Source organism: Temnothorax nylanderi, unplaced genomic scaffold, assembly GCF_030848795.1.
Source record: "Temnothorax nylanderi isolate EJ_2023f unplaced genomic scaffold, tnyl_v1.0 TNYL_tig0897_pilon, whole genome shotgun sequence".
NCBI classification, from domain to species: domain Eukaryota; kingdom Metazoa; phylum Arthropoda; class Insecta; order Hymenoptera; family Formicidae; genus Temnothorax; species Temnothorax nylanderi.
The window spans coordinates 17,431-29,233 of record NW_027249959.1 but is presented as its reverse complement, the minus strand read 5'-3'; the positions used below and the strand labels follow the sequence as shown (position 1 = coordinate 29,233).

The following is an 11,803-nucleotide window of genomic DNA, read 5'->3' as shown; positions in this document are numbered from 1 at the left end:
GAATTCAAGGTATTAATACACGTAGACACCGAAAACTACGGAGCGCACTATGTGGACCTCGTCATCGGCAACGTGGGACACCTAGACATCGAATTCAACGTATTATTACACCTGGACACCGAAAACTATGGAGCGCACTATCTGGAACCCGTCATCGGCAACCTGGAACACGTGGACATCGAATTCAAGGTATTAATACACCTGGACACCGAAAACTATGGAGCGCACTATGTGGACTTCGTTATCGGCAACCTGGGACACCTAGACATCAAATTCAAGCTTGATTCATAAGAATCGACTTAAAAATTCCCTAGCGGCAGAATTAAAATTATGTCATGACATAATAAAAATCCGCTGAATTAAAATTATGTCTAGACATAATAAAAATTGGACGAATAATAGTAACCTTTCGAAAGTAGAGGTTTTAAGCTTGAAATTTAAATTTTATTCATTTTTAACAAAGTTACCGCTGCTCGAGTTTTGCCTATTTTTAAAGATAAATTTAGTGTTCCTTCAATTTTTGTGAGAAATGTATAATTTACTTTTACTTAAATATTATTAATTTTTATGTATTTGTTGTTATTGCTAATTTTGTGAATAATTAAAAAATAAAAAATAAAAATGTTTTGCAGATCCTTGCTTAACACTACAAAATAGGTGATATCAGTACAAAATTACCTTTTTTAAAAAAGGTAAAAAAAAGTGCCAAGTACACGCAATGTATTTTGTAAATTCAATCGAAAAATTATCTCACAAAATTGTCTCACAAAAATTGTCTCACAAAATTGTCTCACAAAAATTGTCTCACAAAATTATTAAATTACAAAATTGTTATTTTATTCAATCCAAGTGATATCTACCTCGAAAAAACCTAAATAACAAGTGGTATCTATTTAAAAAAAAAATACGTGAAATTATTTAATACTGCGCCAATTACAAAGAGAGAATATATATATATATATATATATATATATATATATATACCTTAACAAAATTATTTTTATATCACGAAATTGCGTTACCAAACTCAATCTAAGTGATATATACCTTAACAAAATTATATCACAAAATTGTTTTACCTAACTCAACCTAAGTGATATGTTATTTCAAAAAAATATATGAAATCTTTAAATTACGCCAACTACAAAGAGAATATATATATTGCTTTGAAAAATAATTGTAGTGCAACTACTCTTAAAAAATAAAACAAAATTGTGTTACCTAACTCAACCCAAGTGGTATGTATCTTTGTATTCCTGAGGATCTTTCTATCAACCCAAGTGGTAGTAGTTTTAATTCTCCTTGATAAAATTATAATATTACAAAGAATCATTTAATCATTTTAATCACAAAGAATTAAAGAGGTAACATTATAAAATAAAAATATTTAATTAAAATAAAATAAATAAATTTTTCTTGTAAAAAACTTGGCGCTGCTTTTTTAAGATTAATCTAGACAAACTTGCATAGGTGCATAAGCATATGCATAAAGAGATGGATTGGTCTATTTCCTTTTGCACATATATATGAACCAATCAATTTCTTACGCTTATGTTTATGCGCGATGCAAATTTGTCTGGATAGACTTTAAAAAAGCAGCGCCAAGTTTTTTACAAGAAAAATTTATTTATTTTATTTTAATTAAATATTTTTATTTTATAATGTTACCTCTTTAATTCTTTGTGATTAAAATGATTAAATGATTCTTTGTAATATTATAATTTTATCAAGGAGAATTAAAACTACTACCACTTGGGTTGATAGAAAGATCCTCAGGAATACAAAGATACATACCACTTGGGTTGAGTTAGGTAACACAATTTTGTTTTATTTTTTAAGAGTAGTTGCACTACAATTATTTTTCAAAGCAATATATATATTCTCTTTGTAGTTGGCGTAATTTAAAGATTTCATATATTTTTTTGAAATAACATATCACTTAGGTTGAGTTAGGTAAAACAATTTTGTGATATAATTTTGTTAAGGTATATATCACTTAGATTGAGTTTGGTAACGCAATTTCGTGATATAAAAATAATTTTGTTAAGGTATATATATATATATATATATATATATATATATATATTCTCTCTTTGTAATTGGCGCAGTATTAAATAATTTCACGTATTTTTTTTTTAAATAGATACCACTTGTTATTTAGGTTTTTTCGAGGTAGATATCACTTGGATTGAATAAAATAACAATTTTGTAATTTAATAATTTTGTGAGACAATTTTGTGAGACAATTTTTGTGAGACAATTTTGTGACATACGTCTATACAAGAATTTAGGTATCTTTAATTATTCATTAAAAAATATTAATAAATCAGAAACACTGCTCATTCTATCTTTTTACACTCAATCCCCCATCCCCTTCGAAATACGTCTCATTCCATTTCCAATATAGCTATATAGAATTATAAAAATAATGAAATCCACTCTTGGCCAACGTGTACGTTTTTTTTTTAAATAATATTTTGTAATAAATGTGTTATTGATGTATATTTAAAATTTGCTTAACAAAAATAAAATAAAAGCAAAATTTAAATAATTTTATTTTTAATTCAGATCGATATTCCCATTGTATTTGTATTTCATGAATGTACGACGTACATGTTGTTGCTCGACAGAAACCGCGAGAAGGTGGTGGTCTCTTCCGTCATGAGGAAAATTTAAACAATTGTTATTAATTAATAAAATATACATAGAAAAAAACATTCTAATGCATACAATTATAATGCATATATTGTCTAAGAATATATTCAAGTATTAATATTAATACAATATTAAACAAACAATTGTTTATATACTAACTAGGCGTCTTATAAGTATGTACAGTAGAAAAAGGAAAGCTGCAGTGAGAGTGTTGCGATTACTTACATCTTACATTTAATAAAAAACGTTCATATACTTCACCTAATATAATACTTTAACATATTAGCGAAACATACATTACTAGTTATTTACTGAAAACAACAGAGATAAAATACAATTTATTTACCACGGATCGCTATGTATTTATTTTTTGCACGTATTGCCCAGTCAAATTAAGATTTTTGGATGAAAAAATTGCCGGCAAGCTGGAAATTGGTATACAGGTTCATTTTAGTGTTCTTTTAAACATACTAAAAGTCCCCATACATAGAGCGTGAGCCGGCTGCGCCATCTTGAAAAAAAGAGTACAAAAATGGGTTTTTTGCGAATAACTCGGAAATTATTAGTTTCACGGGAAAGAACATTCAGAGCGAAAATGTAGCTGATAAAATTTCTCGCAATTTGGTTTTTTGTAGAACTTCGTACGACCATTAGTTCCCGAGATAGATTTTTTTGAAGCATCGGGCAAATGAGGAAAGAGCTGTTTCTTCGAGCGTTTTTTCAAAATATCTGTTCTGTGTTCGTGAAAGTTCTCAGTTTAATGTAAGACGCGAGGAGTGGAGAAATGTCAGTGAGAATTAAGCTCGGAATTTTCTGTTTAACATTTAATAAAGAAGATAACACAATTATTATTACAACTGTTACGACTATCAATTACAGTAACCTGAAGGGAAAGGCTAATGCGGAATTCTAGCGAACGACTGCGACCGTCGTCGCTCCGTTCGTTCTCTTATCGTCTCTGACCTGCCAGAAGTTTCCCCGTACAAGGAGGGGGTTGCTTGCTTGTAATGAATCTTCTAGAAGACCAGAGACGAATTGCGCGAATGAGCAGTTGCCTAATTGCCGCCTTTACACGGCGCGCGTTTGTTATTGGGCGCCGCGGTAACGAGTGTCGTGGTAGCCTTAAGTTTTCGGGGCGCTCACGCTGCAAGCGCGTGCCAGCGCGACGTCACGCGATCGGAAGAGCGCGCTCGCTTAAGCTATTTATCGGCCGCGACATTTACTGCTTTGTACATCCCGCCCGCCTCGTTAGGTGGAACTAACGAACCGATTTCATTGATAGATAATCGTAACGCTGGTTTCGAGGCTATCGTCCACGACGCTGCGAGAGGTTACGTCGCGTCTTTTCTTATCGGTGACAATCAGTGATAGCTAATTTATTCCGAGGCGAGTGTTTACCGAGTGTCGTGAATGAGTGATTTACGCGAGGACTAGCGGGTTCGACGAGCGGAATGACAGCGCAAGACGAACACGGCGACGGCTGCTCTATTAATTCCTCGAATTTGCGGTAAGAATTGATTGAAAGTAAAGCGTTCGGCGTACGTAATTAAGCGTTTTATTGATTTGAATTATCTGTATCGCGAGCTTGGATAGGGAGTAGCACGAGCTTCGCGACGGGGCGTTTAAACTCTGACGTGGCTGTTTTAATTGAGACGACCCAAACGAGTCCGTCGTCACCCGGGTGGACGGCAGTTATACGCGCGAGTGGCCACTTCGCCGGAGACGTATTTTCGTTCAGCATCAGGCACATCTGTCCAGGTTGGTACGCTGTCGCTTCCTTCCACTTGGATCGCGGGATCAAGCTCCTAAGGTATTCGGTTTGCCAACGCGACCAGAATTGATCGCGCATTTGCTGCAGGAGCTGCCAACGCGAGAGCCGGGCGGCTGGCACGTCTAGCAGGGAGGGCTCAGGCACAGAAGTGAGCGCCGTCCCTACAAGGAGATGCCCCGGGGTGAGAGCAGCACAGTCTTCCGGATCATCCGTGAGCGGACTCAACGGACGGGAGTTGAGGCATGCTTCTATCTGCGTGAGTAAGGTAGCCATCTCTTCATAGGTGAGTGTGGCATCGCCGAGGACTCTTCGCAGGTGGTGCTTGGCGGATTTAACCACCGCTTCCCACAGTCCACCGAAGTGTGGGGCTTCAGGGGGATTGAACCGCCATCGCACTCGATTGTTGGCCATCTCCTCTGCAATGGATCGTCCTTCTTTGGTGCTCGCGGCAAAGAGTTTGCGGAGTTCAGCATCGGCACCTACAAAATTAGTTCCGCAATCACTATAAAGTTCAGTGCACATTCCTCGTCGGGAGACAAATCGTTTAAAGGCGGCAATGAAAGCCTGTGAGGAGTAATCAGAGGCCACGTCGAGGTGTACCGCCTTCGAGCTTAGACAGACAAAGACCACCAAGAAGCCCTTGGTCGCCTTGTGGCCTCGTCCGGGCGTTGTCCTCAGAAGTATCGGCCCTGCATAATCAACTCCTGTGTATTGGAAGGGCCTCGCCGGAGTGACTCGTGGACGAGGTAGATCGGCCATCTTCTGATCGGACAATGCCGCCCGCCATCGCACACAAGTGATGCAGCGACGGATACACTGCTTCGTCAGGTTGCGTCCACGTGGTAGCCAGTAACGCTGGCGTAAGATACCTAGTGTCAGTTGCGCCCCTCCGTGCAGTGCTCTCCTGTGACAGGCTTCGATGATTAATCTGGTGAGTGCTGAGCGAGGAGGTAAAATTACTGGGTGCTTCTCGTCGAAGGAGAGGGTCGCATGTCGTAGGCGGCCCCCCACTCGCAGCATTCCTTCTTTGTCTAGGATCGAAGAGAGATTGGCAAGTGGTCCCTTGCAGTCGGCCTTGGAATCTACTGCAATTGAGGCGAGTTCCCTTTTGTAGTGAACAGCTTGAACATGTCGAATCCACAATTTTTCTGCTTCTTCAATTTCAGAGGCGGATAACAGGTGACGGCGTGGCCCTCTTTGATCTCGGCGGCCGGAGCCACTCGACTGGTGCTCTCGAGGTAACCAGCGTCGACACCAGGCAGTGACCCGCAGGAGCTTATGTAGGGTCGAGTACTGCCAGAGTAGAGGCTGCTCCTCGGGTGGTTCGACAGTGGCTGCGATTAACGTGTTCGCGCGCTGCTCTGTTTGACACTCGTCGGGCGTTTCGATCCGTTCCGCTGCGGCAGCGTCTGCTCTTTCATGCAAGAGGCTTGGACCGTGCCACCATAGCTCGTGGTTGACTAGCTCACCGGGAAACAGGCCTCTAGAGGCACAGTCCGCGGGGTTGCAGCGTCCAGGAAGGTGTTTCCACTGAGCTCCTGGCACTAAGCGCTGAATTTCGGCGACTCGATTAGCCACGTAAGTCTTCCACCGTGATGGGTGTCCTTGAATCTAACCGAGAGTCACCTTTGAGTCCGTCCATAGGTGCAGCGGGAGATCCTGTAGGCGTAGAACGTCCACCGATTGTCTCGCGAGTCGCGCCAAGAGCTCCGCCGCACTGAGTTCTAGTCTCGCCAAGGTCACCTGCTTCAGGGGAGCAACTTTACTTTTAGCATTGATCATTGTTACCTTGATTTCTCCGTCTTCGCCTTCAGCTCTCAGATAGAGCACTGCAGCGTACGCGCGTTCTGACGCATCAGCGAAGCCGTGCACCGTCCTCAGGTAACTTGGTGCTCCCTTGGTCAACAATCTTGGGACCTTTATGTTTGCGAGTACCGGCAACTCCGCCTTGAATCTAAGCCATCGAGCAGCTTCGTTTTCCGGTAGAGGTTCATCCCAGTCGAGGCCCAACAACCAGGCGGACTGGATAAAGATCTTCGCTAGGACGATCGTTGGAGTGAGCCAGCCGAGTGGGTCAAAGAGCTGGGCTGTCTGGGCTAGGATTGAGCGCTTCGTCACGGCACCCTCCGCTGGTGGTTTGACGGCAAAATAGAAACAGTCCTCGTGCGGATCCCACAGAAGTCCCAGCGCAGAATGAGTGATTCGCTCGTCTGTACAGGCGCGTGACTGGCGTGGCAGGCGATCGTTCTCGGGTATGTCCTCGAGTAGTTCGGTAGAGTTGGCTATCCACTTCTTCAGGGGGAAGCCGCCCGCCTTGCAAAGACCCCCTAACTGCTTCTGCTTTTCCAGGGCTTCCGCTTTCGTGTCGGCTCCGAAGTAGAACTCATCCATGTAGGAGTCCTCGAGCAATACAGAGACACCCTTCGGGAAGCGGGCCTGTTCATCGCGCGCAAGCTGACGAAGGGAACTGAGAGCGAGGAATGGTGCGCAAGCTTGTCCATAGGTAACGGTGTTGAGCCGTAAGTCCAGTATTTCGCCGTCCGGCTCTTTTCTCCATACGATCCTTTGCAGGTCCCGGTCTTCTTCGTGGACGAGGATCTGCCGATACATTTTCTCTATATCGGCTGCCATCGCATACGTATGCCATCGCCAACAAAGAATTCTGTCGGCTAAGGCTGGCAGCAAGTTTGGTCCGACATGGAGGTGTTCATTGAGGGAAGTGCCCGAGGAGACCGTCCAAGATCCGTTGAAGACTACTCGGAGGCGCGTTGAGGTACTGGCGGCTCGGAACACCCCGTGATGCGGGAGGTAGCAGACTCTTGCTGGCAGGTGAGACGATGTCGTGATTCGTGACATATGATTTAAATTCTCATAAGTGCTCATGAAGTCTGTGTAGAGTTCTCGGAACTCGGTATCTCTCTGGAAACGCCTTTCCGTGCGAAGAAGAGAATGGATCGCCGCGGTACGAGTCTCCGATAGGTCCGGCAGAGTCGAGCGTACTGGTAATCGAACGACATAGCGACCGTCGGGATTTCGTTGGTGTGTTCGGGCGAACCATTCTTGGCACTCCTGTTCCTCGAGCGTGAGAGGCGTGGGTGAGATCGGAAGCTCCTCCTGCTCCCAAAATCTCCTGACGAGGGTAGAGAGGGATTCGCCGAGTAGGCACTGGTGACTCGACACCCTTTGTTCATCCTCCACTGTCTTGAATTGACCCAGCAGGATCCATCCAAAAATCGTTTTCTGTGCGACGGGTTGCCATTGGGCCCCCTTGCGTAATCCGTCGAGCACGATCGATGAATAGGCGTCCGCGCCAAGCAAAACGTCGATCGGGTCAGTCGATGTGAAGTCCGGATCAGCGAGATCGAGTCCTTGAATGTGAGGCCATTCACCCAACGGTGCGTCTGAAACACTCGAATATTCGGTGAGCCGCGGCAGTATGATCGCATGGGACGTCACTGATTCTCCCCCTGAGCGCGGCGAGATTTTCAAAACGACACTGCCCCGCGCGACTCCCGTCTGGTCTCCTCCCACTCCGAAAACTGCGACTGAAGTTTGTCTTCGTGGAAGTTTTAGTCTTTGCGCGAGTTTTTCCGTTATGATCGTCGCTTCCGAACCCTGATCGATTAAAACGCGCGCGTCGATTGATCTCCCTGGTAAAAATTACCGTTAGAAACGGATAGAACGTGCATTCTATTCGTTTCTGACTGTTTTACTATGCGTTTCTTTCCCTGCAATTACGGATAGAAGCAGATGAAAAGTGTTGCAGATTCTATAAGACTGTGTACGCAAATACGGTGAGGAAGGCTAACTGCATCTAACTGATTCCTAACGGAACGGAACTTCTATCTGAACCTATGCGCAGACGAATTATGAATCCTATTCGTTTTTATACGTAGCCAATTTTGAATGTCTATCCGCATCTGATTGCAAAACCAGGCAGGATATCTATCTGCATTTGCATGCAATTATGATTTGCCCGCTCTATCCGTTTCTAACTGCAAATGCATTTTATTCATTTCTTATTACTGCAAATACATGTACATTGTGGGAGGTTTGTAGTTATCAGGTAGATTCTACCTTTAAACGCCAGGAGAAGGGATTCCTTTAGTTACGACACTGTAATTTTTCTGGTTGTCGCCTGACAGAACGCCTGCTTATATATTATGGCTGGTTGTATTTTAAATGTGAGAAACGCTTTCCATTATGCGCCGCCTAGTGGCGTCGTCGCGAAGATGCAGATGGATGCGGTATCCGCAATTACGGATAGATACCGTCAGCATTTGATGCGTACAGAATGCGGACAGAAACATACAGGATTCGTATCCGTAGTTGCAGACAAATTCCTATAGGTCGACATTGCGTACAGATGCAGATGGATGCGGTATCCGCAATTACGGATAGATACCGTCAGCATCTGATGCGTACAGAATGCGGACAAAAACAGACAGGATTCGCATCCGTAGTTGCAGACAAATTCCTATAAGTCGACATTGCGTACAGATGCAGATGGATGCGGTATCCGCAATTACGGATAGATACCGTCAGCATCTGATGCGTACAGAATGCGGACAGAAACAGACAGGATTCGTATTCGTAGCTGCAGACAAATTCTTGTAGGTCGACATTGCGTACAGATGCAGATGGATGCGGTATCCGCAATTACGGATAGATACCGTCAGCATCTGATGCGTACAGAATGCGGACAGAAACAGACAAGTTTTTCTATTGCAAAAGCTTATAGATGCTGTATGCCGATAGATTTCCATTAGATACAGTTATACGTCGTTACATTTTCTGTCTGTATTTGCAGATACAATAGTGCTGCTTACAGAAACGGATAGAGCTAGACAAGCTTGCAGTTACAGCGGATAGGATTCCGTTACATACCATCAGAAATTCTATCTGTTTCTAACTGTTTCTAACGGTAATTTTTACCAGGGCTCCCGTAGCGATCAAGTATTTGAACTCGAGCGGTAGCGAGAAGTACGGACGGTTGCGTACGCGGAGAGTTACGCGCGACGTGCGCGGTCGTCACGCTTTCGGGCTTCGCGGTCTCGGGCTCCGTCGGAGTCTTTCGGAAGGCATCGTGTAGTGAAGTGTGATGTTTCCCGGCGCACACCGAACATAATCTTTTGGACGGGCAATCGTTGACCTTGTGTCGTCCTAGGCAGTTCTCACAAAGGGAGTTGCTATCGACGTATTGTTTTCTTTCCCGAGCGGATTTGCCCTTGTAATCATCGCACAACATCAGAGCATGCTCCTTCTTGCAGATTCCACACCGCGAGGAACCGGGCTCTCTTTTTTGCACATGATGAGATCGCGAGGCTTTATTTCCCGTTTCCGTCGATTTATTAGCAGGCGTCTCTGATCTTCCCGGCTGTATGGCTTCCAACGTCTGGAGCCGGCGTTCGAGGAAACGCTTAAGCGCCTCATACGTCGGGGGGTTCGGCGACTCGCTGATCGAGTTTTCCCAGTCTCGGCGAGTGCGAGCGTCGAGCCGCTCCACGACGAAAAACACAAAAAGATCCTCGCTGTTTGATATCGGGCGACCGATGCTCTCTAGCGCGCCGGCAGTCGTGGACGCGCCGTTTAGTACCTTCCGCAACTCAGTAGCCGTTTCCGATTTCATTTTTTGCAACGCGGTGAATTTCGTTAAACAAGAACGCACTAGTAGTCTTTTGTTCTCGAACTGTTCGCATAAGATTGTCCACGCGCGTCGATAATTTTCCGCCGTCGTAGACAAGTTTTTTATTAACGCCTCTGCATCTTCTTTCAGGCTTACCTTGAGGTAATGAAGTCTCTCTACCTCGCTTAGACTGCTGTCCTTGCCGATGAGGGACTGAAATATATCTCGAAAGGCAGGCCAGTCTTCATACTTCCCCTTGAATTCGGGCAGCTGGATTTTGGGTAGTGTGGTTCGTGATGCCGGCGGATTCGCTCTCGACGCGGCCTGTGGAGCAGGAGAAAGTCGTGCGGAGCAGTCGAGTAAGGTCCCCTTCTGAGTGAGGTATGTCTCTTCTACTAGGCCAAAGAAATCTTCCGTTAGGTAAGAGGTACCGCTAACAGATTCTCGGTGAACCGTACGAAGAGCTTTGTCTTGCTCCTCAAACTTGTTCCAATAGCTCTCAAGACCGGCCAAGCGGGATTGAACGGCACCAGCGGTGATGTTGGCTTGCCCCAGCTTCCGTAGATTCTCCACCACGCGTGAGATTCGTCCATGTAACTCTCTCTGTCCCTGTATTAGGTCTTCCATTTGTTTCTTCTTTTCAGGCATTACACGGAAGAACAGTTCACTATGAACAGCAAGCACGCACCTTTTGTCGCGAAAAGAGGACCGAAGCGGAACTGAATCCGATAGATCCGGCTCGAAGGACCAAAAATGTTCGTGAAAGTTCTCAGTTTAATGTAAGACGCGAGGAGTGGAGAAATGTCAGTGAGAATTAAGCTCGGAATTTTCTGTTTAACATTTAATAAAGAAGATAACACAATTATTATTACAACTGTTACGACTATCAATTACAGTAACCTGAAGGGAAAGGCTAATGCGGAATTCTAGCGAACGACTGCGACCGTCGTCGCTCCGTTCGTTCTCTTATCGTCTCTGACCTGCCAGAAGTTTCCCCGTACAAGGAGGGGGTTGCTTGCTTGTAATGAATCTTCTAGAAGACCAGAGACAAATTGCGCGAATGAGCGGTTGCCTAATTGCCGCCTTTACACGGCGCGCGTTTGTTATTGGGCGCCGCGTTAACGAGTGTCGTGGTAGCCTTAAGTTTTCGGGGCGCTCACGCTGCAAGCGCGTGCCAGCGCGACGTCACGCGATCGGAAGAGCGCGCTCGCTTAAGCTATTTATCGGCCGCGACATTTACTGCTTTGTACAGTTCTGGCTGTCCGAAAGTAAAAAATGCATACAATGAAAGTGAAAGAGAATTAAATTACCTACAAAATGCATTATTTATGTTATACAGCGCGACTAATATTTCTGGAAATATTACGGTTTAAATGAAATTTTGACTTTCAGAAATTATGAGAATAAATATTTCCTCGCAATATATCTCGAATACTACCCGTCTTAAAAATTTAACCCAAAGACCAACGGGAAGCTGACATCATGTATAATGAGATTTGAAACTTACGCCGACCGCAAAAATTTCGATGCATGCATGCACGTGCACACACACACACACACACACACACACACACACACACACATTCTGACTCCGCCGTTTTGAATTTTTATATTATTCATCATATCAGATTTGTTTTCAGTGACCCCAAAACCTACTATCACGTGCACAAGTTACGTGTCTTCCAAGTTTAATCAGCACTTCGATATTAATAAATTTTTATCTCGAAAAGGATACGTTATATCGAAAAATT

At 44.0% G+C, this 11,803-nt stretch overlaps 2 protein-coding genes across 2 annotated transcripts; both read right to left on the bottom strand.

Moving 5' to 3' along the window:
* Positions 1-4,210: 4,210 nt before the first annotated feature.
* LOC139785837 (uncharacterized) lies at positions 4,211-5,185 on the bottom strand. The gene has a single exon (XM_071725007.1). It carries the CDS (start codon positions 5,183-5,185, stop codon positions 4,211-4,213), a length of 975 nt encoding a protein of 324 aa, XP_071581108.1.
* A 323-nt stretch (positions 5,186-5,508) lies between these two features.
* On the bottom strand, positions 5,509-10,700 carry LOC139785833 (uncharacterized). Its single transcript, XM_071724999.1, has 3 exons — positions 9,440-10,700; positions 6,053-7,827; positions 5,509-5,760 (listed from the first exon to the last, which is right to left on the bottom strand). The coding sequence occupies exons 1-3, from the start codon at positions 10,698-10,700 to the stop codon at positions 5,509-5,511; spliced, it is 3,288 nt and encodes a 1,095-aa protein (XP_071581100.1).
* Between the last annotated feature and the right edge of the window lie 1,103 nt (positions 10,701-11,803).